The 24,677-nt window shown below is 68.3% G+C and overlaps 10 protein-coding genes across 10 annotated transcripts; 7 read left to right on the top strand and 3 right to left on the bottom strand.

Moving 5' to 3' along the window:
• Positions 1 to 67: 67 nt before the first annotated feature.
• Positions 68 to 1,493, top strand: RHOBADRAFT_65739 (uncharacterized protein). Its single transcript, XM_018418765.1, has 5 exons — positions 68 to 172; positions 448 to 591; positions 997 to 1,071; positions 1,221 to 1,316; positions 1,389 to 1,493. The coding sequence occupies exons 1-5, from the start codon at positions 97 to 99 to the stop codon at positions 1,400 to 1,402; spliced, it is 405 nt and encodes a 134-aa protein (XP_018267992.1). The 5' UTR covers positions 68 to 96; the 3' UTR covers positions 1,403 to 1,493.
• A 177-nt stretch (positions 1,494 to 1,670) lies between these two features.
• Positions 1,671 to 3,457, top strand: RHOBADRAFT_56317 (uncharacterized protein; the record flags this gene model as incomplete). Its single annotated transcript, XM_018418288.1, has 4 exons — positions 1,671 to 1,920; positions 1,994 to 2,149; positions 2,229 to 2,752; positions 2,830 to 3,457. Coding segments are annotated over exons 1-4 (1,521 nt in total), but the record flags the coding sequence as incomplete, so codon positions are not given.
• A 194-nt stretch (positions 3,458 to 3,651) lies between these two features.
• On the top strand, positions 3,652 to 7,458 carry RHOBADRAFT_56316 (uncharacterized protein; the record flags this gene model as incomplete). The annotated part of the gene is made up of 4 exons (XM_018418287.1): positions 3,652 to 4,354; positions 4,426 to 4,728; positions 4,793 to 6,012; positions 6,091 to 7,458. The coding sequence occupies 4 exons, from the start codon at positions 3,652 to 3,654 to the stop codon at positions 7,369 to 7,371; spliced, it is 3,507 nt and encodes a 1,168-aa protein (XP_018267990.1). The 3' UTR covers positions 7,372 to 7,458.
• A 152-nt stretch (positions 7,459 to 7,610) lies between these two features.
• On the top strand, positions 7,611 to 8,995 carry RHOBADRAFT_40002 (uncharacterized protein; the record flags this gene model as incomplete). The annotated part of the gene is made up of 3 exons (XM_018413677.1): positions 7,611 to 7,946; positions 8,096 to 8,380; positions 8,460 to 8,995. The coding sequence occupies 3 exons, from the start codon at positions 7,611 to 7,613 to the stop codon at positions 8,940 to 8,942; spliced, it is 1,104 nt and encodes a 367-aa protein (XP_018267989.1). The 3' UTR covers positions 8,943 to 8,995.
• A 985-nt stretch (positions 8,996 to 9,980) lies between these two features.
• RHOBADRAFT_49010 (uncharacterized protein) lies at positions 9,981 to 13,820 on the bottom strand (the record flags this gene model as incomplete). The annotated part of the gene is made up of 15 exons (XM_018415214.1): positions 9,981 to 9,997; positions 10,054 to 10,108; positions 10,171 to 10,401; positions 10,555 to 10,597; positions 10,679 to 10,918; positions 10,976 to 11,190; positions 11,255 to 11,358; positions 11,422 to 11,625; positions 11,899 to 11,991; positions 12,082 to 12,123; positions 12,201 to 12,306; positions 12,370 to 12,473; positions 12,653 to 12,830; positions 12,895 to 13,311; positions 13,452 to 13,820. 15 exons carry the CDS (start codon positions 13,818 to 13,820, stop codon positions 9,981 to 9,983), a joined length of 2,418 nt encoding a protein of 805 aa, XP_018267988.1.
• A 1,016-nt stretch (positions 13,821 to 14,836) lies between these two features.
• Positions 14,837 to 16,788, top strand: RHOBADRAFT_39997 (uncharacterized protein; the record flags this gene model as incomplete). The annotated part of the gene is made up of 8 exons (XM_018413676.1): positions 14,837 to 15,073; positions 15,146 to 15,240; positions 15,305 to 15,392; positions 15,457 to 15,628; positions 15,692 to 15,793; positions 15,865 to 15,966; positions 16,029 to 16,356; positions 16,428 to 16,788. The coding sequence occupies 8 exons, from the start codon at positions 14,837 to 14,839 to the stop codon at positions 16,786 to 16,788; spliced, it is 1,485 nt and encodes a 494-aa protein (XP_018267987.1).
• Positions 16,789 to 17,394: 606 nt separating this feature from the next.
• Positions 17,395 to 18,125, top strand: RHOBADRAFT_18849 (uncharacterized protein; the record flags this gene model as incomplete). Its single annotated transcript, XM_018412452.1, has 4 exons — positions 17,395 to 17,460; positions 17,567 to 17,712; positions 17,787 to 17,927; positions 18,041 to 18,125. 4 exons carry the CDS (start codon positions 17,395 to 17,397, stop codon positions 18,123 to 18,125), a joined length of 438 nt encoding a protein of 145 aa, XP_018267986.1.
• Positions 18,126 to 18,248: 123 nt separating this feature from the next.
• On the bottom strand, positions 18,249 to 19,557 carry RHOBADRAFT_39995 (uncharacterized protein; the record flags this gene model as incomplete). Its single annotated transcript, XM_018413675.1, has 6 exons — positions 18,249 to 18,449; positions 18,526 to 18,571; positions 18,679 to 18,803; positions 18,884 to 19,016; positions 19,059 to 19,321; positions 19,398 to 19,557. The coding sequence occupies 6 exons, from the start codon at positions 19,555 to 19,557 to the stop codon at positions 18,307 to 18,309; spliced, it is 870 nt and encodes a 289-aa protein (XP_018267985.1). The 3' UTR covers positions 18,249 to 18,306.
• Positions 19,558 to 19,693: 136 nt separating this feature from the next.
• RHOBADRAFT_56311 (uncharacterized protein) lies at positions 19,694 to 21,106 on the top strand (the record flags this gene model as incomplete). The annotated part of the gene is made up of 5 exons (XM_018418286.1): positions 19,694 to 19,843; positions 19,918 to 20,120; positions 20,147 to 20,154; positions 20,247 to 20,886; positions 20,967 to 21,106. 5 exons carry the CDS (start codon positions 19,694 to 19,696, stop codon positions 21,064 to 21,066), a joined length of 1,101 nt encoding a protein of 366 aa, XP_018267984.1. The 3' UTR covers positions 21,067 to 21,106.
• Positions 21,107 to 21,230: 124 nt separating this feature from the next.
• RHOBADRAFT_47384 (uncharacterized protein) lies at positions 21,231 to 23,883 on the bottom strand (the record flags this gene model as incomplete). The annotated part of the gene is made up of 9 exons (XM_018414973.1): positions 21,231 to 21,364; positions 21,471 to 21,633; positions 21,734 to 21,796; positions 21,871 to 21,917; positions 21,999 to 22,170; positions 22,274 to 22,421; positions 22,501 to 22,925; positions 23,007 to 23,451; positions 23,531 to 23,883. 9 exons carry the CDS (start codon positions 23,881 to 23,883, stop codon positions 21,231 to 21,233), a joined length of 1,950 nt encoding a protein of 649 aa, XP_018267983.1.
• Positions 23,884 to 24,677: the final 794 nt, after the last annotated feature.

Below are 24,677 nucleotides of genomic sequence, written 5' to 3'. Positions count from 1 at the left end.
CGGGAGGTGGTCGCAAGTGAAAGGAGCTCGAGAGCGAACAACGAGGGACGATTCGCTCGCTCGCTCGCTCCTCCCTCCCGACGCGCCCAGACGACCATGCAGGCCATCCGCAGTGCTGCTCGCCCTCTCGCCCTCTCGGCCCGCATCGCCGCCCGCCCGCAAGCGCTCCCCGGTGCGTCGTCCTCCTCTTCGCCGCCCTTCTCGGCGAGCAGCAACTGACGGCCTCGTCGTCCCCTCTCTCTCCTGCCCCTCCCTGGACTGTCCTTGCCCCTCGATGCGCTCTCCCACACTCGCCATGTCGCCCGGCTACCCTCCCGAACCGCCCTGCACGCGCGATGGCCGACCCTCCCCGCTCCCCCTCCCTCCCATCGTCGCCGCCCATCTCCTCCCCCTCCTCCTCGCCCGCACCCCCGCCCCGCCCGACACACGCGCGCCCGCCGACGACAGTCCGCTTCGCCCACTCGGCCGCCGAGTCGTACGACGACTTCAACGCCCGCTACGCCGACTTCTTTGCCAACGCCCAGGACCTGTTTGAGCTCCAGCGCGGCCTCAACAACTGCTTCGCCTACGACCTCGTCCCCTCCCAGACCGGTGCGTCCCCACCTTTGCCTTCTTCACACGCGTGCTTGCGTGTCGCGGCTCGTACGAGAGGGGCGGTCGGTTCGTCGGTCGGAGCACGAGCAAGGGGGCCGGGGCCGGGTCGGCTGGGCGCGAGGGCACAGCTCGTCGGGAGGCGGCGGGCGCTACGGTCCGAAGACGCGCACAGGGCGGATGACGAGGACTCGAGGTGCGCAGCCGCGGCCCGTCGAGCGCGCCGTCGCTCACCCCGAGTTGCCGAGCGACGCCGCGCCTCGAGCGCGAGCGCGCCCAGCCTCCTGCGCACGGCACAGGACCTCTCGACTGACCATCTCTTTATCCTGTCCTCCCCCTCCTGTCCCCCTCCTCGACCTTCGACGCCCCTCTCTCGCCGCGACCGCGACCGCCTCACCGATCCAGTCGTCGAGGAGGCGCTCAAGGCGGCGCGCCGGGTGAACGACTACTCGACGGCCGTCCGCATCTTCGAGGGTCTCAGTGCGTCGCCTGCTGTCCCCTCTTCCGGTCTTGCGGCTGGGTACCGCGACAGTCGTCGCTGGGTCCGGCCGCTGTACTCCCTGGAGGACGGGCAGCCGCACCCGCACACAGCGCAGCTCGACTGACACACTCTTCCGACCTGCGCGCAGAGGAGAAGGTCGAGAACGCGACGCAGTACCAGCAGTACGTGACCGAGACCAAGCCCCTCCGCGAGGAGCTCGGCGTCCTCCTCAAGGAGGAGCTCTGTGCGTCGCCCTCTCTCCTCCTCTTCTCTCTCTCCTCTCGAGCTCGAGCACTGACGACTCGACTGGACGCAGACGGCAACAAGTAGAGCGGAGGAGGGTACCTCTTGGCCAGTTTGTAGAGAGAGCGAGGCGAGGGAGGAGGAGGAGGGGCAATGACTAGCTGTCGGTTTCCGTGACCTTGTGCGCCTTGCCCACTGGGTATCGAGAGTCCTGCATGCGAGTGAGCAGCTGTCGAGGTCCAGCAGAGCCCCGCTCGACGCTGTTCGAGAGCGTCGCCGTCCTCATCTCCTCCTCGAGCCGACTCTACCTCGGGCCCTCCCTCGTCCCCACGCTCGCCCGCACCTCGAGCCCGCGATGGACTCGCAGCCGGCCTCCGAGTCGTACCTCTCGGATGACTCGTCCACCTCGAGCCGCTCGTCCTCGTCGCGCGCGCTCCCGCTCACCTCGTCGGCGTTCGACCCGATCCACCACCCAGCGCCGCCCCTCCCGCCGAGCGTGCCCGCGCTCGTGCTCCACAAGCTCTGTGCGGCGAGTTTGGCCCAGGCGGGCTTTGACGCGGCCGCTGGAGATGCGCTTGACGAGCTCGAGGGGGTCGTCGCCGAGTGTGCGTCCCCTCCTCCTCCCCCCCTCTCTCCCCTCCCTGGCTCAGGTGAGCTGACATTCGGCCCGCGCAACAGTCTTTGGCTCGCTCCTCGAGTACGCGCACGCGCTCGCCGAGCACGGGCGGCGCCACGTCCCGAACGCGGCCGACACGGTTGGCGCGAGTGCGGCGCTCGGCGTCGGCGGACCGGGCGAGCTGCTGCAGGAGCTCAACGAGTCCAACGAGCGTCAAGGTACGTCCACTGTCTCTCTCTCTCTCTCTTTCCTGGACCCTCCGCCGCCTGAGCAGCGCTCACCGTCCCGAACGCGCAGCCCTCCCGACGACCGCCCTCCAGATCACGTATGCGCGCCCTCGAGCGCCGACGCCGCCCGGCCCGCGCCTCGCGTCCGACGACGAGGCCGACCCGTCCTCTTCGCTCCTCCCCGCCGCCGCCGACGACCTCACGAGCCCGCCGCCGAGCCCGCCGTCGAGCCCGCTCCCGCCGCTCCTCGACGACCTGCCGCCACCGCCGCCGCCGCCGCACCACCACGACAACGAGGACGACGACGAGGACGCCGAGTTCGAGGAGGTCATGCCCCTCTCGGCGACGGCGCCCGCCTTCGCGAGCGGCAGCACGCACCCGAGCGCGGCGGCGCACGCGGCGCACGCGGCGGCGGTGGCCGAGCGGCGCGCCGAGCGGGCGGCCAAGCTCGCTGCGCACGAGGCGGCGCGGTCGGCGCGGCGGGCCGAGCGGGAGCGCAGGCGCAGGGAGCGCAGGAGGCGCGACGAGGCGGACCCGCTCAGGGCGAGTTGGCTGCCGGCGCTGCCGCCCAAGCACAGCTGGAAGCACACGGCGGTGCGTCTCCCTCTCTTTCTCTCTCTCGACCATCGACAGGACTGACTCGCCTCCGTCTCCGTGTGTGCGCGCCACAGGTCTACCCGCAGAGCGCCCCGCCACCGCCGCTCCCGCCGCCCATCTCGCGCACGCAGCAAGCGCCGTCGACGGCCGCGCTCGCGCACCTCTCGACGCTCCGCGCGCGCCTCAACGACTCGCAGCTCGTCAGCTCGAGTTTGCGCAACCTCATCCGGCGCACGAGGGCCGCGGGCGCGGCGGCGGCCGGGGCCGGGGCCGGGGCGGGAGGGGCGGGAGGAGGCGCGGTCGTGCTCGGGCCCGGTGGTGGCGAGGCGGGCGACGACGGGGCCGACGTCGTCGACTACGAGGGCGAGTGGTACGGCGCTGCGGCGGCGGCTGCTGTGGCGGGCGCCGGCGCGGGTGCGGGTGCGGGTGCGGGCGCAGGAGGAGGGCGCGCAGGGTCGAGGAGCGCTGGCGGGGGAACGGGCGCGGCGGCCGGGCAGGGCAAGCGGCGCATCCGGGTCCTCACGGTCGGTGGGGCTGGGGGAGGGAGTGACGACGAGGACGAGGGGGACGAGAGGGAGCGCGAGAGGAAGGAGGCGGCTGGGGCTGTTGGAGGAGGAGGAGGTCGAGGAGCGGGCAAGAGGAGGAGGTGGCTCGTTTGAAAGAGGGGGTTGGTGCTGGACAATTCACGACATGTTGTCACGAGTTGGATTGTGAGAGTTGCACGGCACGGCGAGGGCGAAGAAGGGCAGGCCGAGTGGACTCTGCGGCAGGAGGAGCGACGACGAGGAGGACGAGGGGAAAAGGGACGAGAGCTTCCCGCCTCTCTGCCTCTCTCTCGCCCGCCCGTCCGCCCTCGCGTCTCGCTGCCAGCCTCCCGAGTTACCACAGCGTGCCCCATGGTGTCGCGCTCTGCCGCCTTGCGAGCGGCCGGCCTCCCCAACTCGGTCCTCGACGTCGCCTCGCCCGCCTTGCTCGCTCAGCTGGGCCTGCAGCACCCTGGACCGCAGCAGCAGGCGCCGCCGCCTGCACCACCGTGCACGTGCCACGAGTGCTGCACCGAGTGCCGACTCGGCCAGCAGCCTCTGCCCGCCGCGAGCACGTCCCAGGCCCCGTCGCCCACCGCCCCGCGAGACGACCACCTCGACCTCGCCCCTCCTCCTCCTCCTCTCGTCGCCCCTCATCGTCCCGCCCACGCCCAGTCGCACCAGGTCGCCACCACCATCACCCGCAACAAGCAGCGCAAGCACGGCGCACCGGGTCCAGCAGCAGCAGCCGGCAACGCGCCCGCCGCCCACTCGCACTCGTCCCACTCGCACTCCAAGCCCAAGCGCCCGCCGCCCGCCGCCGCCACCCCGGCTCCAGCAGCAGACGGTTCGGCTGCCCCTCCACTCGCACCAGCCGATCCCGCCGCCGCCACCGCCGTCGGCGCTCACAAGCCCGTCCTCCCGCCGGACGGCAGCGTCAAGACGTGCGAGGCCGTCGACCGGTACGACGAGCTGTGCGACGAGGTGGTCGTCGGCGGGTGGAAGGGCAAGGTGCCTCGGCGGTGGTGCCAGATGCACGAGGACGAGGAGAAGCACGTCCGCGCCTCGTTCTGGAGTGCGTCCCCCCCTCCCTCTCTCTCTCTCTCCCGGTCGAGCGACAACTGACTCGCGTGCTCCTCCCTACAGGCGCCGTCTCGTCCCTCCCTCGCCTCTCGCGCTCGCACCCGCTCCCGTCACCCGCCGAGATCACGAGCTCGACCACGTTCGCCGAGCTCGAGGGCTGGGAGCAGACGGCGCGCCAACACGTCGACCTCGCCAAGCGCGCCTACGACGCGTGGGTCTTCCACCGCGAGCACTTTTTCGCCGCAGGTGGCGACCTCGTCGATCGGCTCGAGGGGCGCGGCGAGGGCGAGAACGGCGGCGACTTGGCGCGAGGAGCGTGGGAGGAGGTGCGCCTCCGAGGCGAGAAGGCCGAGGCCGTCCTCAAGCGTGCGTCCCGCTCTCTCTCTCTTCCTCGTGATTATCGTACTGACTCGAGCGTCCTCGCACGCAGTCATCATCCGCCGGTCGCACTTCCTCGTGTGCGACGCCGAGGACGCCCTCTGGCTCCTGCATCCGCAAGGGCGGTGCGGCCACGGCCACTACGGCCACGACTACGGCTCGAGCTCGTCGCAGGCGTCGTCGTGCGTGTGCTCGCACGACCACGCGCACGACTGCGACCACAGCGGCGACGAGGACGGCGGGCACTGGTGCGACTGCGAGTCGGGCGACGAGGGCGACTGCTGTTCGGGCTGTGCCGGCGCCAACGGCGGCGGCGGCGGCGCCGCGTCGACGCACTCGTCGTTCGCCACGTCGCACCACCACCACCACCACCACCATCACCATCACGGCGGCGGCGGCGCCGGCGGCCGGTCGCACCACCACGGTCACCAGCACCCGCCGGCCGAGAAGGCGCCGCACAACCCGCTGCGGCCGCCCGGCTCGCCGACGCTCGCGCCCGAGTCCGAGGAGCCCGACCCGCTCCTCGCGCTCGAGACGCTGCGGCGCACCGAGCTCCTCGAGCTCTTGAGCCTCACCGGGTCGCACGCGTCGTTCATCCGCGAGGGCCGCAAGTCGGTCGAGCGCGTGCGCATCGTCGAGTGCCTGTTCCGGCGCCTCATCTCGCGCGACGAGGAGCTCCTCGTCAAGGCGTACCGCGGCGGGCACGACCACGTCCTGCGCTTTTTCGAGGACCCGGCGCTCGTGACGCTGCCGGCGCTCGCGCGCCTGCACCGCGCCCTGCAGCGCACGTCGCCCCTCGAGCTCAAGGAGGCCATCATGGACGCCTTTCGCGCCATCGCGTGGGAGGAGTCGGGCGCGACCGAGACCGAGGAGGGCGACGAGGGCGTCGGCATGCAGGTCCTCGGCGGGTGGGTCTACAAGAACCAGCTCGAGCGCTCGATGACGCCGCGCGAGTGGGCCCACCTGTACGACCTGTGCGCGTGCGCCGGGTGCGCGACGCGGTGCTGCATGCGCTTTGCCGACCTCGCCTTCGTGCGGCGCCTGACCGTCATCCCGCACGGCCCGCACCCGCCGCCGTTCGAGCTGTGGGCCGACGCCGCCAACGAGACGGACGCCGACCGCGTCCTCAAGGCGCTCGACGTCGTGTGGTGCGCCGGCAAGGAGGACGAGGACGACCGCCGTCCGCGCAAGATGCGCCAGCCCGGCGGCGCACAGGGCGCCGAGACCGTGTGGGCCCTGCGCGAGGAGCGCAACTGGGCCTTTCTCAAGCTCGTGCGTCCCGCTCTCTCTCGTCTGTCGTGCCCGACGTCTCGAGCGCCTCACTGACCGTCTTTGCCCTCGCGCCCGCAGTCGGTCAAGCACCCGCACGCCCTGTCGATCCTCGGCCTCCTGTCGCAGTTCTTCACCCTCCTCGTGCGCTCGCGCCTCACGCCGTCGCACCCGCTCCCGTCGTTCCCGCTCCCGCCGGCGGCCCACCTGTGGACGCACCGCATCCGCACCGCCCCGACCAAGGCCATCCTCGCCCGCGCCACTGCCGCCGCCGCGGCCGCCGCCGCCGCGCAGCACACGAGCTCGTCGACGACCAATGGCGGCGGTGGCGCCCTGACGCCGTCGGCGGCCGTGCAGCACCCGTGGCGCGCGCTCCCGAACCCGTTCAACCTGTCGCACAGCGCCATGCACGTCCTCGCCGGCTTTGACGCGCTCGACTCGCCCGAGAAGGAGCAGGAGATGCAGCCGTTCGACGAGGCGTACGAGCTCCTCGTCCTCGACGCGCCGAGCGACTCGCCGTACGCGCCCGTCGACCGGTACCTCCAGCGCCCACTCGCCGCGTTCGACAACTTTCTCGCGGCCACCATCGCGAGGGCGTGCGGGATAAAGGTCCCCGGCGTCACCGTCTTTGACGACGACGACGAGGCGCAGCAGCACGTCGCCGTCGACGAGGCGCGTGTTGCCGCCGCCGGCGCAGCTCAGTCGGCGTCGGTCGCCGAGGCGGGCGGCCCGACCGTCAACTGCCACGGCAACGGCAACAAGAAGCGCGCGGCCAACAGCGGTGGCTCGGCCGCGACGACGGTCGCCGTCGTCGCGCCGGCCAACAAGCCCGAGCGCGAGCAGCGCGGCATGGACATGTCGGCGCTCGTCCAGGCCGCGCTCGAGCACGGCGCCGTCGAGTGCTTCCTCCGGGGCGACCTCGTGTGGGACTTTGGCGACGTCAAGGGCGTCACGACGGGCTTTGGCGCTGCCGCATCGTCGTCGTCGTCGTCGGGCGCGGTCGGCGCCGCCGCCAAGAAGGGCCAGCAGCAGCAGCAGCCGTACTTTGGCGGGATCGACCTCAAGAAGGTGGGCAAGGACGGCATCGTCGCGCCGCCCATGCCGGCCCCGCAGGCCAACGGCACGGCTGGCGGTGCCGCGAACGGCGCGGGCGCAGGGCCGGGCAAGAAGGGCTCGGCGGGCAAGGGCGGCAAGGCGGGAGGAGGAGGAGGAGCGAGCGCCGCGGCGGCGGCGGCGGCGGGAGGAGCGGGGGCGGTCAACGGCAAGGCGCCGGCGACCGAGAAGGAGCGCAAGGAGCGGGTGCTGGACGGGCTGAGGGACGACAAGCTCGCGCGCAGGTTGGCGAGGAGCTTGTTCAAGTGAGGAGGAGGTCGTCCAACGCAGTTCTGGTTTCCTTTGTCCGCACAGCAGCATCGCATTTGAGCACACTACGCATCGTTCATCCCTGTCCTCGTCGTCGTCGTCGTCGTCGTCGTCGAGAGCGAGAGACACCGGCGATTCGGCCAAGTCCCTCGAGCCGGCTCGTCGCTCTCTCTTGCGCTCTCATCGCTTCCACTACACCCAGCCTCTCTGCAGCTGTCGAGATGGCTCAGCCCGGCACCATGGTGCCCTCTGGCGACCGCGCGCAGCTCATCGCGAGCGCCGTGTCGTTCCTGCGCGACCCGGCCACGGCCTCGTCGCCCCTCGCACAGCGCATCGCCTTCCTCGAGTCGAAGGGCCTGTCGCAGCCCGACATCGAGCTCGCACTGCAGCAAGCCGGCGCAGGCGCACCCGCACCGCCTTATCCCGGCGCCGCCGCGAGGGCGGGCCCGTACTCGGTTGGCCCCCACTCGCCGTACGGCCACCAGCTCAACGAGTTCCAGCGCGACTGGCGCGACTGGTTCATCATGGGCGTCGTCGGTGGAGGCGTCGGCTGGCTCGCTGTCAAACTCGCCCAGGTGCGCTCCCCCTCTCTCCTCCTCCTCGAGTCGAGCGTGGGGGGGAGAACATGCGGCGTGGAGGGCCGCGATTGCGCGAGCAGTGGGCACAGGCGATCAAGGACCTTTGACTGACTCTCGCCCTGTACCCGGCGCATCCTCGCCCGCAGAAATTCCTCGTGCCGCACCTCCAGCCGCCAACCGAGACGGACCTCGAGGCGTCGCAGCGCGCGCTCGAGGCCAAGTACGACGAGGCGGCCGAGCTCCTCAAGACGCTCCAAGAGTCGACCGACGCCGTCGCCGCGAGCCTCGACGACCAGAAGCGCGACATCGAGAAGGAGCTCGAGGAGGTGAGGGGCGCCGTCAAGGAGATGCGCGAAGGCGAGAAGAAGCGCGACGAGTGGGCGCAGAGCGTCGGGAGGCAGGTCGACGACATGGTCAAGAGCTTGCCCGGGGTGCGTCCTCTTTCTTCCTCCTCGTCGTCGTCGGTCGACGCATCGTCGAGAGAAACTGACCTTGCTCCCCCCTGCACAGCTCCTCGACAAGCAAGCCTCGGCCCAGTCGACCTCGCTCGCCGACCTCCAGACCGAGCTCAAGTCGCTCAAGTCGCTCCTCATCGCGCGCCGACCGGCCCCGACCTCGTCCCCCTCGTCTTCCTCGACCTCGACCTCGACCTCGAACCCGTCCGCCACCGCCTCGTCCACCGCACCGTCGTCCTCCTCTCTCCCCTTCAGCATCAAGCCTCCCGGCCTCCCCGCATGGCAGCTCAAGAGCTCGAGCGCCGCACCGACGCCCGCACCTGCGCCGACCTCGCCCGCCACCGCCTCGAGCGGGTACACCGTGCCCGGCTCGGCTGGCGCTGCGTCGACTGCGCCCGACTCGGACAAGGACAAGGACCCGAGCGCGAGCGGCGTCCTCGTCGAGAAGCCCGACGCGAGCGAGGGCGCGTCTGCCGGTGCGGCGAGCGACGGCGGAGCTGGCGAGGACAAGGGCAAGGGGAAGCAGGTCGAGGCGTGAGGACGCGGTCGGGGGCCTGTGCTGTGCTGTACTGGATACTCGCGTGCGACGTGCTGTGCTGCTGCGCGAGAGGCTTGTTGAGCTGCAGAGAGTGCCTCGAAGCAGGCGAGGGTGCTCTCGAGCTGGATCTTGCTCTCGAACAGGAGCACGGCGAGCCCGGGCCGGGGGCGGGCCAGAGGGAGACGCTCCATGACGACGCGGTAGCTCACGTCCGGTCTCGAGCGATGAGGCGACGAGCGAGAGCGGAAAGCCGAGGCGGCGTCGGCGGCGAGGGGGTGCGTGCGCGCTCGAGCGAGGGGGACTGCCACCTGCACGAGCGCTCCTGCTGTCTTTGAGCGTCGTCTGAGCAGAATCGCTCTCGCTGCAAGTGCCGCAGAAGTTCTCTCGGCGACCCAGGGCATGAGCGCAGCCGCTCGGCTCTGCGCAGAGAACGGACAACGAGGAGGAGCAAGTCGCTCTGCAGCTCGCGAGGCAGTTCTTCCTTGGCCAAAACAGCTCATCGTCGACGTCCTGAGACGGCTGTATCGGTCGGCGGCCCTCTCCATGACGCTCTCGAGCGAGCGACCGCATGACTCGACGCCGAGAAGGAGGAAGCGGAAGAAGGGCGGCCGCTGTCAGATCGTTCGAGGGATCGTGCAGCAGAGCTTCCTGGACCACCATGCGTCGATGTAGTGTCGTTGAGGGAGGTATGCGCGCTTACAGGGCTTTGCAGCAGCTCGTCGAGTGTCGAGAGCGTCGAGAGCAACTTGGGAAGGTCGACTTTGGCGGCCCGTGCGAGACTCACTTGCTCTCCAAGCTCATAGAGAGCCTCTGCGCCGACAGGCACATCTCGCGAGCCGCTCGGTCGCCCTCTCTCTCAGACCGAGCCTCTGCTAAAGCCGCTCTCTCGGGACACAGATTGAGAAAGGCGAGCGAACGGGATTCCATGACAGGTGGCCTCGACGAAGTAGAAAGACGGTAGCGAGACTCTGCGAGGTAGATGCGAGTCAGGACGTGTGCGAGGGAGGGGCCAGGAGACGAGGGACGAACCTGAGGCGACTAGACGATGGCGGCGGCTGCAAGAGCGAGTCAGTACGTCGTCCGTCGAAATGAGGTCGGAAGGGAGACGCACTGTCGTCGTACGGGTCCTCGGGCGAGTAGGGGAACTTGCGCATGTTGGAATCGCCCTGCAGAAAGGAGAGGGGCATCAGGTTCATGACCCTCCAGCTCGAGGACGGGCAGAACGCACCTCGTACGCATAGTAGTTGGGCTGCGCTGCGGTCAAGTTGAACATGCCCGACGCCGACTTGCCGCCGAACGTCAGAACGTCCTCGACGAAGGCATCGCCCGTCGACGCGTTGTAGTTGATCCTGACCATCTGGCTCGACTGCTGCGACGGCGCGAAATCGTCGTAGTTGTGGGGGCTGAAGATCATGCCGGCGTGGGCCGTCGAATGCTGCGTGTTGCCCAGGTCGCCAGTCTGTGCGTCGAGATCATGTCGACGACGAGGGAGGACGAAGGATAGCGAGGAAGGACGTGAAGGAGGACGAGGAGGACGAGGAGGGGAGGGGAGGAACGGCTCGAGGTCAGTTCGGGCGCTCCTGCTGCAAAAGGGACTGGCGGCATGACGCACATGAGGAACGTGATGCATGCCGAGGTTGAACCAGAGGACGAGGCTACGGGCGCGAGAGCGAGAGTCAGTAACGCGCGCAAAAAGGAGGAGGAGGTCCGATCGACTGAATGTCCGAGCGACGTACTCCTCCTGGACGAGGTCCTCGCCGTCGAGGTACTTGTCGAAATCGATGATGGGGGTGAAAGGCGAGTAGGCCGAGTTGGGGTGCGCCGAGTTGAACTCGCTGTCCTTGTGCTTGGTGACGAAGAGCGGCGCCTTGGCGAAATTGAGGGCAGGACCGGCGTTGGTGCTGTTCTGGATCGTGCTGTACATGCCGGCGCCGCCGATGTGGGGCATAAGACGCCATGCGCGCTCCTCGCCGTACCTGCGGACGCGCAGGGGTCAACTTGGGAAGGTCGAGAGTGAGCGAGAGGGGACGCACTTGTTCTTCTCGTCCTTGTTGTAGATGAGGACCATCGACCGAGCGTTCTCGGCCCAGTGAAGCGTCGCGTTGTCCTCGTTCTGAAGCTCGGAACGCACGAGGTGCATCGTGTTGCGCTCGACGGGCGACCAGTCGTACTTGACGGTCTTTGGCTCGATCGTGTGGAAGCCGACAGTGTTGCTCGTGCCGAGGATGTCGGCGTCGAGCTTGAAGTTCTGCAGAAAGGTCGAGAAAGGTCGGCGACGCGCCTCGACGACGACGAAGAGGACGAGGACGTACAAGGACGTGATCATGCATCGAGCCGCTCAAACCGTCGTGGATCTTGTAGCCATAGTCGCCGTTGGCCGCGTAATAGGCCGACTGGATGTACCCGGACGCCATGACTGCGCGCAGGGAGAGGGTGAGGTCGGCTCGGCGAGAGAAAGGCCGGGAAGGGAGAAACGCACCTTCTGTCGAGATGGAGCCGTCCAACATGTAAACGACCGAGAACGTATAGTCGTAGTTGCCCACCGTCGATACGCTCCTGATCACCAGTTGTGTGTTCCTGGTCGCCGAGGCGTACTGGCCGTTCGTGTGTCGCTGCATCGGAAAGCCGGCATCCTGCTCAAAGATGCAGAGCGAGCGGCGGTGCGTCGTCGATATCTCGTTGGCTGCGTCGAGATAGCGAGATGGCGAGAGGAGAGGCGGGCGAAGCAAGGTGGCAGAGGAGGGGAGGACGAGGGAGAAAAGGGAGAGACGAGGGCTCGAGGGTCAGTTCGGCTGATTCTGCTTCTGCTTCTGCCACCTGACCGGCGCCACAGACACACGTCACGCAGTGCGAGACGCACGCCAGATAGCTGCCGGTGCGGGCGCGCGAGAGAGGGTAGACCACCGCGCACCTCGAGCGCAGCGGTCGACCTCGAGGGAGAGAGAGTTGGACGCACAGTGGAAGGTCGTGTTGAGGTATAGGGCGTGCGAAGGGCAGTCGAAGCCCGAGATGAGCTCGAACGCGTACGGGCCGAAGCCGTAGTACGTGTCTGCACCGGCGAGGAGGAAAGGTCAGGCTCGACGGTCGACGGCGGGCTGCCCGACGCGACGGCAAGGGGGAGAGAGTGATGGTGACGCACCCAAGTAGGTAGTACCCGACTGGACGGGGTCGTTGCCGGCGTCTGCGGAAGAGTAGAGGAGGGTGAGCGAGCGCTCGAGGGCCGGCGACTCGACCTTCTCAAGGGGCAGATGGACGCACAGTGCGCGAGCGCCTCGTTCAGGCCGAGCTCGTGGATGATCTTGTTGCCCTTGTACTTGATGTTCCAGAGGCGGATGCCGGTGTCGCGGCGGAAAGACCAGTAGAACTGCGAGAGGACGACGAGTCAGTACCGTCGCGACGGGCAAGGACGATGAGCAGCGCGGCGCACAGTAAAGTCCATCCAGGCGACGTAGTTCTCCTCCTCGTCGACCGCGAAGCGCTGTCCACCGGGAGCGATCTGGATAGGCGGCGGCCGGTTGTCGTACGGCAGCTCTGCGAAAAGGGTCGAAAGGTCAGTTTGGGAAGGTCGACCGGCTCATCCCCTCGTCGAGCACAGCAAGGCATGGCTCGTCCTCGTGCGAGGAGAGAGAGACATGCGAGGAGAGACGTGCGAGGAGAGAGGGGACGTGCGAGGAGAGAGGGGGCGGGCGGGGAGAGAGCGGACGACGCACCAGGTCCACGGCGGTCGGTACCGATCCACGTCTCGTTCATGCCGGCGTTGCGCGTCGTCTTTTCGACGAGGCCCTTCTCCCACGCGTCGCGGAAGTCGGCCGACGTCTCGTAGAGCTTGTAGTTATGCAGCCAGCCGAGGAACTTCCACTTGGACGGGTCGCGACCGGTGATGTCGAACTGCGCGAGCGAGAGAGTCAGTCGCTGCTTCTCGAGCGTCGAGACGGGTGGGAGAGGGACGAGCCCTGAGGTAAAGCCCCTGCGGAAGAAGCGTCTGGCCGTCGAACACGCTCGTGGGACGTCCCCAGAAGCCGACCCAGCTCACGACGCGGTCGCCCTCGTGCCATACAGGGTCGATACCCCATAGGTCGTACTGAGATGAGTTTGCGCCGAGCAAGTCCTCGATGATGTCGTCGCACTTGGCGGCCTCGGCGGCGAAGAACTCGGATGTGAGGTCCTCGTCGGCGTCGAAGTTGCGGATGCGCGACGAGCCGGCGGTCGTGTGGAACGAGTAGGGCGAAGCAGTCGACTTCTCGTTGATGGGCAGCGGTCCGACGAGGTAGTCCTCGAGGTAGGGCTCCTCGAACGCGTTGAACATGATGGTCGCGTAGGCGTACCGGGCCGGCTCGCTCGCGTTGCCCGACAGGTAGGCGACCGTGTCCTGCGAGGGAAGAGGGAGAGCGTGAGCAGCTGATCTAGAGAGAGGGAGGGGGAAGATCGAGGGAGGGGAGGGAAGCGAGTCGAGGGAGAGGAGGGGAGAGAGTCGAGGGAGGACGAGGGACGAGGAGGACGGCGACGCACGGTCTTGTTGGGCGGCACGAGGTCGAGCGTCGTGATGATGTTGTCCCAGCTGCCGGCGTCGGCGGCCGCCGTCAGGTTGAGGGCCGTCTGGTTGTGGAGGAACGCGACGACCGAAGCCGCCTCGGCGTTGGTGAGGCCAGCCCACACGTTCTTGCGCGGCGCCTTGACCGTCGGCGTCTCGTGGACACTCGACGACTTGAAGTCGGTCGTCGCGTACTGGTTGACGGCGACGTGCGCGTCGAAGCCCGCCGGGAGCGGACGGGCGAGGAGGCGGTTCGGCTTGACGTACTTGTTCTTGGGCGCCGGGGCGGCGAGCGTCGTCGACGCTGCGAGGGCCGCGACGACGGCAAAGGCGGCCGAGAGCCGCATGGTCGAGCGGCGACGGGTCGAGCGAGGGAGAGTCGAGCGGAGGAGGAGAGGGTCGAGCGGAGGAGGGAACGGTCGAGCGACGGAGGAAGGTTCGCCAACGAGAGGGGGGTTGACGGGAGGGAGGTCGAGGATGATTCGAGGTCGAGGCGTTGGGGACGTAAAGACGGGGAGGGAGGGAGACGAGGAGGAGGGGCAGACGAGCGAGCGGGTCGTCGAGCGAGGGGCCGACTCGTCCGAGACAACCTCGCTCGGTATCGACGCGGCGACAGTCGCCGAGCAAAGATACCGAGGGCTGTGGGTAACGCGCGCGAGCGAGCCCACGCCTCTAGCGGCCGCCGGCGAAGATAAGGTCGAGCGGCGCGACCCCCGCAACCCTCCCACGCGACCACGACGGCCGCGCCGTTCCGCCCTCGCGGACCGCTTCGCTCTGCGACACCGAGCAGCGCAAGCACGTTCCACGGTCGCACTCGAGCGCACGAGCACGGAGCAGGCAAGTTGCGGCGCGAGGGCGACGGCTCGAGGAGGAGTCGGCCGAGATGGAGCCGTGCGCGAGGGGGGGTGCCGCATGGGCCGGGCGGCTACTGGCGCTTGGCTGCAGGAAAGAAGGGTGTCAGCTGGGGCTTGACACGCCGCCTCGCGCCCTCGGAGAGCCCCTAAACCCCGGAGCTCAGGGTCGAAATCGTCGTCTTGGGGGAGGAGAGGTCGAGAGAGCTCACCTCGAAAGAGAGAGCACGGCGGGTAGCGCAAGTACGTTGAGCAGCGGTTCAGCATTGCAACAGCGTGCAGCCTTGGCACGGCGAGGTGGTGGAGCTTCTGTGAGAGGGAGCGAACCTGCGGCCAGCGCAGCTCGAGGACGACGAGCCGCCATCGACCTCCTGCGCACTCGTGCCGGCTACGAATAGCGAGCCTGCACGCGACAGTACCTCTACCAGCCCACTCGCCTGGCCCTGCCCGCCTCGCCGACTCGCGAGAGCGCTCTCCGACCTCATCTCCCCCGGCTCGACGACTCGACGACGATGAGCCGTCTCAAGGCCCTCTTGCGGCGGGGCAAGACCGCCAGCCCGGTCAGTGAGCACGACTCGCTCCGACGCACGCTCGTACGGCGGCAAAAGGTCGTCGACCGCCTCGTCGCCTTTGGCCCCCACTTGGGCACCCTCCTCCTCGTCGCCGGCCTCGTCTACACGCTCGCCCTGCCGCTCAAGGAGCTCGGCCGCAAGCACTACATCAGCGAGAACGCCCTCCAGCCAGGACATGTGCGTCCCTCGCCCTCTCTCTGTCTCTTTCTCCTCGACTCGAAGCTGACCCAACTCGCCCTCGTCGCGCAGGTCAACACGTACTGGAACTGGGCCGACGTCCACGTCGCAGATGCGTACGCCGACAAGGTGGCGCAGTGGAGCAAACTCGAGGTGTCGGGCGAGCAGTGCGTCCCCTCGTCGTCCTCCTCTCGAACCTTGACCCTGGAACTGACCCTCTCCCGCCCACAGGCGCAGCCGAGGCATCAAGCTCGCGTTCGAGGAGCTCGGCCTGTCGACGGCGCAACAAGCCTACACGTTCGACCTGCCCAACAACTCGGTCCGTCCTCCTCTCGCATGCGCGCGACTGCAGAACAGCGCACTGACCTCGACCGCCCTCGCAGTCTCTCTCGGGCATCAACACCTACGCCATCCTGCCGGCGCCCAAGACGGACGGAGCAGAAGCTCTCGTGCTGTCGGCGTCGTGGCTGAGCCGGGCGAGGAACGAGGACGGCTCAAGGCGCGTCAACACTCGAGGCGTCGCGCTCGTGCTCGCGCTCGCCAACTACTTCAAGAGTCCGTCCCGACCCGTCCTCTCTCTCCCTCTCTGTTGTCGATCTGACTCGCTCCGTCTTGCAGAGCACTCGATGTGGAGCAAGGACATCATCTTCCTCGTCTCGGACGGGCACGTTGACGGCGCTCAGGCCTGGCTCGACTCGTACCACGGCTTCAAGCAGTCGAGTGCGTCCTCGTCCATCCCTTGTCGCAGCACACACACAGAGCACAATACTTACGGCCTTCCTCCCTTGCAGACCTTCAGGCCGAGGAGCTCGCCTTGACGACGGGCGCCGTCTGGGCGGCTCTCGGCCTCGACTACCCGCACCACTCGTTCAGTCACATCGGCATGTTCTACGGTGCGCGCCCTTCTCACTTTAGCGCTGTCTCTCGCCGTCCTGACCCACCTTTACGTTTGCAGAGGGCGCCAACGGCAACCTGCCCAACCTCGACTTCCTCAACTCGGCGTCGCGCATCCTGCGCGGCATGAACATCCCGACCCTCCTCCACTCGTACGACCCTGCCGCGACCTCTCCCCTCCCATCTTTCCTTCGCTCCCTTCCCTTTGCCGACCACGCCGAGGTGCAGCGCTACGCCCACGCCGCACGGAACCTCTTCCACCAAGTGGCGCTCACGGCCGACGGGCGCATCCTCGGGCCCGAGGGCACCTTTGGCAAGTACCGCATCGACGCCATCACGCTGTACGGCATCCCTGCAGAGGGCCCGCACGGCTTCCACGTCCTCGGCAGGTGCGCCCACTCTCTCTCTCTCTCTCCCGTTCCTTGTCAGCAAAAGTCTCTGACACGCTCGGGCCCGGCAGAGCCGTCGAGTCGCTATTCCGCTCGCTCAACAACCTCCTCGAGCGGTTCCACCAGTCTTTCTTCCTGTACCTCATGACGTCGGTCGGCTCGTTCGTCGCCGTCGGCAACTACCTCGCGGCGCCCATCCTCCTCGGCGCGGGCCTCACGGTCGAGGGCCTCGTCACGTGGTCGGCGGCGGCCGTGACGACGACGGCCAAGGAGGGCGGCAGGCCGCTCGTCAAGGCGGCGGTGGTCGTTGTCGGTGCGGCGGCGGCGGGTGCGGCGCAGCTTAGGCTCGTCGAGGCGGTCGACCCGACAGCGCCCATTCACGTGCGCCCCACCTCTCTTTCTCGTTCTGTCGACTCTCGGACTGGCAATTGACTCGAAGGCCCGCAGGAGTACTTGCCGCCCTTGCTCCTCGGCCTCAACCTCGTCCTCCCGCTCCTCCTCTCCTCGCTCGTCGCGCCGCACTCGCCCACCCGCGCGTCGCGCCTCGCCCTCACCCTGCGCTCCTCTGCGCTCCTCCTCTCAGGCCTCCTCATCAGCACCCTCGCGACCCTCAACTTTGGCCTCGCGCTCGTCGTCGCCCTGTACCTGTGCGCGGTCCTCGTCGTCGTCGCGCCGCCGCTCGCGCGCCGCCGCGGCGTCCCGAGGCGCCGCAGGAGGGTCGCGAGGCGCGCGCACCAGGTCGTGCTCGCTGCGGTGAGCCCGACGGGCTTGTGGGTCGTGTGGCGGGTCGTCGCGCGCGCAGAGGCCGAGCGGTGGGCGGCCGAGTTGCTGCGCGACTGGCACGTCGGCGGTGGGTGGAGCTTGCCGCTCGCGGTGGGCGTGGTTGGGCCGCTTGGTGTCGTCAGTGCGACGGCGGCGTTGCTGTAGAGTCCTCCCCGCTTGCATCGACAGTTCGAGGTCGCACCTTTTCCTCTCCCTTGCGAGCGAGCGAGAGCAAGTCGCTCTCCTCGTCCCAACACAGCTCTCCCGCTCGCCAACATGTCTGAAGCACAGCCCTCGCAAATCACGGGTCAGGTCAAGAACGCCCAGGGCCTCCTCTATCAGGTGCGCCTCTCGCCCGCCTCTGCTCTCCTCCCCTCCCCTCGTCACCCTCGCCGCCCCACATTCCGCCTCGAGCTGACCACACTCGCGCCGCGCGCGCCACGAACAGGCCGTCGGCGCCATCCCCGGCACGGCCGACAGCTGGACGACACAGGGCGCCGAGCTCGCCAAGGAGGGGCAGGACGAGGTGCACGCGGCGCAGGAGGCGCAGAAGTCCGAGGCGCAGGCAGAGCGCGTCGAGGGCAAGGTCCAGTCGTGCGTGTCCCCTCGTTGCTCTCTCTGTCTACTCTGCCGGACCAGGTACTGACGCTGTGTCGGACCCCGCGCAGGGCATGGGGCGCGCTCACGGGCAACCAGGAGACGCTCAACGAGGGCAACCTCAAGGCCGAGAAGGCAGAGTGGAAGGGCGCGGTCGCAGACGGCGAGATCCCGGTACCGAGCATGGACCGCGTCAAGGGCAAGGTCGAGAGGTGCGCCGACTGTTCTCGCTCTCTCCCTTCCTCTCGCTCGAGTAGCGAGGAGCCGCTCGAGGACCGTCGTACTCACTCTCGCTCTACGTTCCCCTCTCTGTCTCTCGCCGCAGTGCGGTCGGCATGGCGACGGGCGACGTCGACAAGCAGCGCGAGGGCAACGTGCGGGCCGAGGCGGCAGAGTGGACCAAGGGTTGAGCGAACGAGGTGGAGGCGCTCTCTCTCTCTCTCGCTCGCGCACCGTGTTGCCCTCGTCGAGCCCTGTACATGATCTCTATCTCTCGTGCGCTCTCGCGGATTCGGACACTGAGAGAAGGACGAGAGAGCGCGAGAGGCCGAGAGCAAAGGAGTTGCACGCCTCAACTCGGCTCGGGCTCGACTAGACCACCTCGAGCGGCTCGCGGTCGGCCGTGCTGACGCGCACCTCGTACTCGGCCTCGCCCTTTGCGAGCTCGTTCATCGTGCGCTCGAGGCGCGGCGCAAAGTACGACAGCCAGGGGCGCTCGGTCGCAGAGTGGTTGCCTGCGCGCGGCGGGTCGAGACGCAGTCAGGGAGGGCTCGGCTTGATTATCGAGAGAGAGAGAGGTCGGGGACGCACAGGTGAGGACGTGGATGCCGGCGGCGTTTGCGGCGAGGATGTCGTGCTGCAAAGAGAGCGCGTGCGTCAGTCGGGGCGACGAACAGTGCTCGGCCCGAGCAAAGTCGGGCGCAGAGCGCCGGAATCGCAAGAGAGAGAGAGCGCGTGACGCACATGTCCCATCTCGCCGGTGAGGTACAGGTCGGCCTTGACGCCCTTGAGGACGCCCGAGCCGCTGCCGGCGCAGATGGCGACCGTCGAGATGTCGTCCGAGCCCGTCGGCGACCACGCCGCTTGCACTGTGAGGTCGGCGCACTGTCAGGAACGTCGAGGCGAGACCGAGTGAGAGAGAGAGAGAGAGAGCGCGCGCGGGACGCACAGTGCTTGAGGTTCAGGCGCGCCTTGACCGCCTTGACCGTCTCGTCGCGCGAGAGCTTCCTCCCTGCACCCTCGACGAGGTCGACGATGCGTCCTCCTCCGCACCCTTTGTGCCCCTCGGGCGCGCTCATGACCTCGATCAGCGCCCTCGCGCCCTTGCCCTCGCCCGGCCGCACCATGCCCTCGCCGTCGAGGTGCTTCGAGCCCGCCGCGGCGAGCAGGCCGCCGGCCATGAGGTCGTTCGTGCCGCCGACGGCGGCGTCGGCGGCCGTGTGGATCGTGAGGACGGGGACGCCGGCGGCGATGCACCGCAGGAGGGAGCGCTGGATCGGGTTGGCGAGCGTGAGCGCCTTGAGGCCCGAGAAGATGGGCGGGTGGTACGTGACGAGGGCGGTCGTCGACGGGTCCGAGAGCGCTTCATCGCAGACGACGGTCGTCACTGCAAGTGTTCGAGGGTCGTCAGTGCACGGATAACGTCGAGCGGACCAGAGAAAGAGAGAGCGAGGAGGGCGCACGGTCGATGCAGGTGACGATGCGACGCTTGTTGGAGGAGGCGACGGCGTCCCTCGGCTCGGGAGCGTCGACCAGGATGCCGACGTTGTCCCACGCCGTCTCGGCGAGCGACAAGGGGGTGAGGCGCTCGATCGCGGGCTCGAGGTGCGAGAGGGTCGACATGTGGGCGAGGCGAGAGGTGACGAGACGAGGGGAAGACGAGCGCGTTCGGGTGAGGGTCTGAGTGACTCTTCTGAGCATACACAGCGAGTCGAACGAGCTCTAGCGGGTGCACGAGTTGCTGTCGAGAGCCACAGAGATGAGGAGCTCCTCCTCTCTCGCTTCCCCCACATCCTCGCCCTCCTCGCCTCGAGCTGCACAGCTGCCATGGGCGAGTCGGACTACCACAAGAGCACCTCGAGCCGCCGCCGCGACTCGCGCTCGCGCTCCCCCGACCGCTCGTCCTCGCGTCGTCATCGCGACCGCTCGCCGCGCCGCTCGTCCCACCGCGACCGCGACGACGACGACCGCGCCCACCGCAAGGACAAGGACAAGGACTCGCACCGTCACCGCCGCGACCGCAGCCCGAGCGACGACAAAGACGGCGGCCCTCCTCCCGGCGTCGACGAGCTGTCCGACGACGACTACTTCCTCAAGGCGACAGAGCTCAAGCTGTGGCTCTACGAGGACAGGGGCAAGAAGCTCGACAGCCTCAAGACCGAGGACGCGAGGCGCTACTTTCGCAAGTTTGTCCGCGCCTGAACGCCGGCAGGCTCGACGGTCCGTCGCTTCTCTCTCTCTCTCTCTCTCTCTCTCTCTCTCTGCGCGCCCAGGCTTCCTCGAGCTCACCTTATCGCCGACTACCCCCGCAGCCAAGTACTACGCCGGTATCGCCCCGGGCTCGCTCCCGTCTTCCATCTCGACCTCGCACTCGTGGTCGTTCAAAAAGGCCTCGCAGGCCGACCTCGACGCCGCCGCGACCGTGCGCCGCTCGGTCGACGGCACCAAGACGCGCTCGTACGACCCGACGGCGGCCCCTGGACCTGCCCCGCCGCCGCCGTCGTCGTCGTCGTCGTCGCGCGCCGTCGCCGGGCCCTCGCGCGGTCCGCAGCTCGGCCCGGCCATGCCGCCCTCGAGCGCAGTCGAGCGCCTCCAGATGGAGCGCGACGCGCGCGACTCGACCCGCTCGGCCGAGCGCGAGGCGTACGCCGCTTCGCGCCGGCGCGACGCGCGCGAGGGCCGGCACGCCGAGCGCGACGAGCGCGCGACGGGGCGGGACCGGCTCGTCGAGAAGCGGCGCGAGGGCAACGCGAGTCGGAGGGACTTTGAGGCCAGTCGCGAGGGCGGCGGCATGATGGACTTTGACGAGGATGCGCTCATGAGTGGGTCGACGGGCGCGGGTGGGGGCCCGGCGGGGCCGGGCAGCTTTGAGGACGCGGTCAAGGCGAGGGAGAGGGCCCAGTCGAGGAGGGAGGAGCGCAAGTTTGGTGGCGAGGAGAAGCGCGCCGAGATGTGCGTCCCCGTCTCTCCAATTCTCCTCTCGACGCAGCGCACTGACCCTCTCCCTCTCGGGCCTCGTTCCGCACGCGCAGGACCGACCGCCTCTCGGCACATCGCCAGAAGGAGGACGCGACGATGGCCATGTTCAAGCAGCTCGCCGCACAGCGCTTTGGCGGCGCCGGCGCGTCGTAGCCTCGTCTCGTGCAACTTGCTCGCCGGCCTCTCGCCTCGCATTCTCGAGAGACCTCGCGCGCTCGTGGCTATGCATGCGTTGCACAGAGAGATAGAGAGGGTACAGCAAGCGTCCTCCTCAAGCGTCCTCCTCAAGCTCCTCGTCCGCCATCGTCTCTCGCTCCTCAAGCGCGCGCGGCCGCCTCCTTGTACTTCTCGATCGCGGTCGTCCTCGCTTTTGCGTGGTCGACGATGGGCATGACGTAGCCCATGTCGAGGATCTGCTTCTTGGTGAGCTTGGCCGCCGGGTCGTGGATCGCTGCGAGCGCGACGGCGGGCGAGGGAGGAGGAGGAGGTGTGCGTCAGTGTCGCTGCTCCTCAAGCTCACGAGCTCGATCGAGAAAAGGAGAGACAGGTGGACGCACTCTTGCCCTTGAGCTTGCGCAGCTCGGGCACCCAGTGCCGGATGTACTCGCCCTCGGGGTCGACCTTCTCGCTCTGCGACGCCGGGTTGAAGATGCGGAAGTACGGCTGCGGGTCGCACCCAGTCGAGGCGCTCCACTGCCACCCGCCGTTGTTCGAGCCGAGCTGCGAGCGCGGAGGACGTGTCAGGGCGGCGGAACTCGAGGAGCGGAGGAAAGAGATGGGGCTCGACGGAGGGGGAGGAGGAAGAGGAGCTGGGACGCACGTCGCCGTCGATGAGGGACTGCATGAAGAACTTCTCGCCCTCGCGCCAGTCGATGAGGAGGTCCTGCGACGAGGAAGGGAGAGGTCAGGCTCGCGCTCGACGTGGACGAGGTCGAGGAGAGAGAGGCCCGAGCGCACCTTGGACAGGAACGACGCGACGATCATGCGGCAGCGGTTGTGCATGTCTGTTCCGGTGCGAGAAAGGCAGTGTCAGGATCCTGCGAGAGAGAGAGAGAGAGAGAGAGAGAGAGAGAAACGGGACGCACAGCCCTGCTCCTTGAGCGAGCGCATGGCGGCGTCGACGATCGGGAACCCGGTCCTGCCCTCCTTCCACGCCTTGAGCTTCTCGCCACCTGCGTCCTCGGCCCAGTCGACCGTCCCGTCGTACTTGAGGTTGTACGGGCGGCTCATGCACACTCGAGGCCACGCGACGAGGACCTGCGGCAGGGCGGGAACGACGTCAGGGCGGTTCTTCTCGACGACGATGAGAGCGAGAGAGAGGGAGAAGGAGAGAGGAAGAGGAAGAGGATGAGGGACGCACGGCCTGGTAAAAGTCGCGCCACGCGATTTCCTGGACCCACATCCCGATGCCGGTGTCGCGCCCGCCGGGAAGCTCTTTGCCGCCGGCGAGCTTGAACGCCTGGCGGATGCACTCGCGCGGCGAGATGAGCCCGGCGGCGAGGTACGGGCTGTGGTCGAGGAGAGAAGGGGAGAGGGTCAGTGCGTCGAGTTCAGGACGACGACGAGCGAGGGAGCGAGAAGACGCACCTGATGTGGCTCGTCCCGTCCCAGTCGACACGGTTGCGGCCCTCGCAGTACTCGCCGATCTTGCTCTTCTTCTTCGGGTCGTCGACCTCGTTGCCCTCGCTCTCGAGCGGCGCCTCGAAGAACTTGGCCGGCTGCATCTTGGTGCGCAGGAACCGGCGCATGATGCCGTCGACGACGCCCTCGCCGACAGGCCACAGCTTGCGCATGCGCGCCGCCTCGTCGTCGCCGCCCTCGAGCTCGAACCCGGCGAGCGAGGTCGGGATCTCGTGGGCGAACATGGGGCCGAGGACGGCGTGGTCGCGCACCGACGACGCGTTGGCGACGACGGGTCCGTTCTGCTTGTGCATGTAGTCGGCGAGGTGCGAGTTGATCTCGGCGAGCCACGAGCGCTGGTACGGCGAGTAGACCGAGTACGGCTTGCCTTGCTGCAAGCGCACGAACGGGGACGAGAGGGTCAGTCCCGGGTGGTGGGTGAGGAGGGTGGGGGCTCGTGAGCAGGGACGCACCTTGGTAAGGACCTGGCCCGGTGCGACGATGCAGAAGTCGCGCATGAGCTCGACCTGGCCCTGCCACCCTTTGCCCGTCTCGCGCGCCTTCTTGGTGCGCTCGAGGATCTCGGTGTCGCGCCGCAGCTCGTCGACCTCGTACTCGATGTTGGCGTACAGGCCCGTTGCGCGCCACTCGTCGAGCTTGTCGCACACGAGCGCCGGCACCTCCTTGCGGTTGCCCTCGTGCGTGATGGTGAACAGCGGGATGTCGAGCTTGGCGAGCTCCTTCTGGAGGTACGCGAGCTGGCGCAGCTGAAAGTCGATGCGGCGAGGCGAGCGGTCGTGCGACTTGTAGTCGCCGAGCGAGAAGATGTGGAGGACGACGAGCGGGAGGTGCAGGTCCTGCGCGACGGCCGACGCGTACGACAGGGCCGTGTTGTCGTCGAGGCGCAGGTCCTTGTTGCTGTGTGACGTGGGCGGGTCGTCGAGAGTCAGGAAGGGCCACGCGAGGGAGAGAGAGAGCACGGGAGAGAGGGACGCACCGGCTCCAGTAGACGACGCACCCGTCCTTGCTCGGCTTGACGTCGTCCTCCTGCTTGACGGCCGACAGCTCGCGCAGGGCGTCGTACATGGTCGCGAGCGGCACCTTTGCCATCTCGGGCGGGAACGTCTCGTCGCGCGCGACCGACGCCGACGAGCGGACGCGGAACCGCGTGTCGCCCATCTCGCCGTCGTCCTCGTCCTCCGGATCGGGCTTGACCTTGGGCTTGACGTCCTCGGTCGTGCTGCGGCGGGCGCGCTTGGCCGGCGGCGTCTTGGTCTTGGCGGGAGGGGGCGAGTCGGCGTCGTGGTCGTCGGGCGAGACGGTCGAGCGGGCGCGCCTCGTGCCGGCCATGGTGCTGGCTTGGCGACTCGTGGACGACGCGGGGGACGAAGGTGCTGCTGCAGGCGGGTTGCCCTTTTGCAGGAAGGCGCGGAGGTCGCTCTGGCGCGACAGCTTGGCTGGCGGCGGGGAGAGGACGGCGAGGAACGGCGACGAGGCGAGGAGGGAACGGCGCGCGAGGATGGCGACGGTCGAGGTCGAGCGGAGCAGCAGCAGCGTGTGCAGTGGAGCTCGTCTCGAGCTTGCAGCGGTGAACGGCGGGAGAAGAAGCGCGCCCAACTCGGCCCTCCTCATCTCGAAAGCGCGCTCGACGATCGACGGCGTTGGTCGAGCTGCGATCGCTCGTGCAGGCCTTGCTGCGGCCGGGTCCTGTACAGGTTCGCGAGCTGGCAGTGACCGCACGCGTCCCTCGCCCTGGGCAGCGAGCGTTGTACGCCAGGCTGAGCGGATCATCGAGAAAGCAAGATCGACAAGCGAGGCGGTGCTATTCGAGCCCGCTAATCAGAAGCTATTGAGTTTCGTAACGCCGGGGCAGTCTGCACCGCCTCGCCGCCCGGATTGGTGGTGTCGGCCGGCGTCGGTCGCGCGGTCACCTCGCCTCGTCCCTTTCTCCCCTCAACCACCTCGCTACAGCGCCTCGAGACCGGCTCTCTTGTGCGCAATCTATCCCAGCAGCTCTCTTCATCGACCACAAGGACCAGCGCGACCCGCACCCGCCCTCCTCGCTCATCTACATCATGGTCCGTCCCTCCTCATCTCCCTACCTCTCGCACGAGCTGACACGGGGACGATGCACACAGGGACTC

This window comes from Rhodotorula graminis (assembly GCF_001329695.1).
Source record: "Rhodotorula graminis WP1 unplaced genomic scaffold RHOBAscaffold_18, whole genome shotgun sequence".
Taxonomy (NCBI): Eukaryota; Fungi; Basidiomycota; class Microbotryomycetes; order Sporidiobolales; family Sporidiobolaceae; genus Rhodotorula; species Rhodotorula graminis.
The sequence above is the reverse complement of the archived record's forward strand: the minus strand, read 5'-3'. Positions and strand labels throughout refer to the sequence as shown.

What these genes read in the sequence shown, in the direction of transcription:
- RHOBADRAFT_65739 (XM_018418765.1), top strand. Translation starts at nt 97, where the DNA reads ATGCAGGCCATCCGCAGTGCTGCTCGCCCTCTCGCCCTCTCGGCCCGC. An exon ending in CCTCGTCCCCTCCCAGACCG is followed by an intron (nt 592 to 996) that starts GTGCGTCCCCAC and finishes TCACCGATCCAG; the next exon opens with TCGTCGAGGAGGCGCTCAAG. An exon ending in CCGCATCTTCGAGGGTCTCA is followed by an intron (nt 1,072 to 1,220) that starts GTGCGTCGCCTG and finishes ACCTGCGCGCAG; the next exon opens with AGGAGAAGGTCGAGAACGCG.